Here is an 857-nt window from a genome sequence, read left to right on the forward strand (position 1 = left end):
TTTGATCTTGTCATCTAACATTCATGCAATAAAGGCACAAATCTCAATTCTACAGCTTAACAAATTTTCACATATGTATAAAAATTCAGATCAAGGTATAAAATACTTAATACATCCACAAAGTCCTCCTCATTCCCCTTCCCTGCCATTTGCCTCTTCAAAGTAACTACTAGTCTGACCTCTATCACTAGGAATTAATTTTCCCTGTTTTTGAACTTCATATATTTGAACTCACACAGTATATAAAAGAGGTAAAGAAGAAGACATGGGTGGCCAATTTGAGGAGTGTGAGCGTAGGCCTAAAGATACTCAAATTCAAGTTATTTAAACACTGACCTCAAAACAAAATACCTATGAGGAAGATTTCTTCCCATCATTTGTGATCATTGCTTAAGCTAAGCAGGGCTGGGAGGTCAGGGATTTAAAAAGTGTATTTCCATGGTCAGATTTACATTGCAGACCCCTGGTGACTTTTAAAGATATGCATTTAAAGGGGGAAAGAACAGAGATGGGGAAACCATTCCGGAAAGTACTGCCACAATCCAGGTAAATTCATACAGTATATGCATCCTCTATGTCTTGATATTTATCTCTTCTATTTCTTCTTGTGTCAAGGTTAGTAAGTTGTGTTTTACAAGAAATTTATCCATTTTATCTATCTAAGTTAAACTTCCTGGAAAAACTTGCTCTAGGGTTGCATCAGTTTTGACAATATTGATGCAACCAACATTGACTCCTGATTGTCTCCCTTTTATTTCAACATTTCTCCACACTCTTGAGCACTAACCTATTTCATTCAAAGCAGAATATAACACCAATTAAAACATGTGCAATTGATAAATAGAGGGGAAAATGTC

At 35.5% G+C, this 857-nt stretch overlaps 1 protein-coding gene across 1 annotated transcript in view; it reads left to right on the forward strand.

The window, feature by feature from the left end:
- Positions 1-857, forward strand: part of ADGB (androglobin) — a 132,219-nt gene that overhangs the window by 117,323 nt on the left and 14,039 nt on the right. The window contains exon 33 of the mRNA XM_006760184.2: positions 494-546. Coding sequence (XP_006760247.1) covers positions 494-546 — 53 coding nt within the window. The remainder of the gene's footprint in view (positions 1-493; positions 547-857) is intronic.

This window comes from Myotis davidii, unplaced genomic scaffold, assembly GCF_000327345.1.
Source record: "Myotis davidii unplaced genomic scaffold, ASM32734v1 scaffold196, whole genome shotgun sequence".
Classification (NCBI taxonomy): Eukaryota; Metazoa; Chordata; class Mammalia; order Chiroptera; family Vespertilionidae; genus Myotis; species Myotis davidii.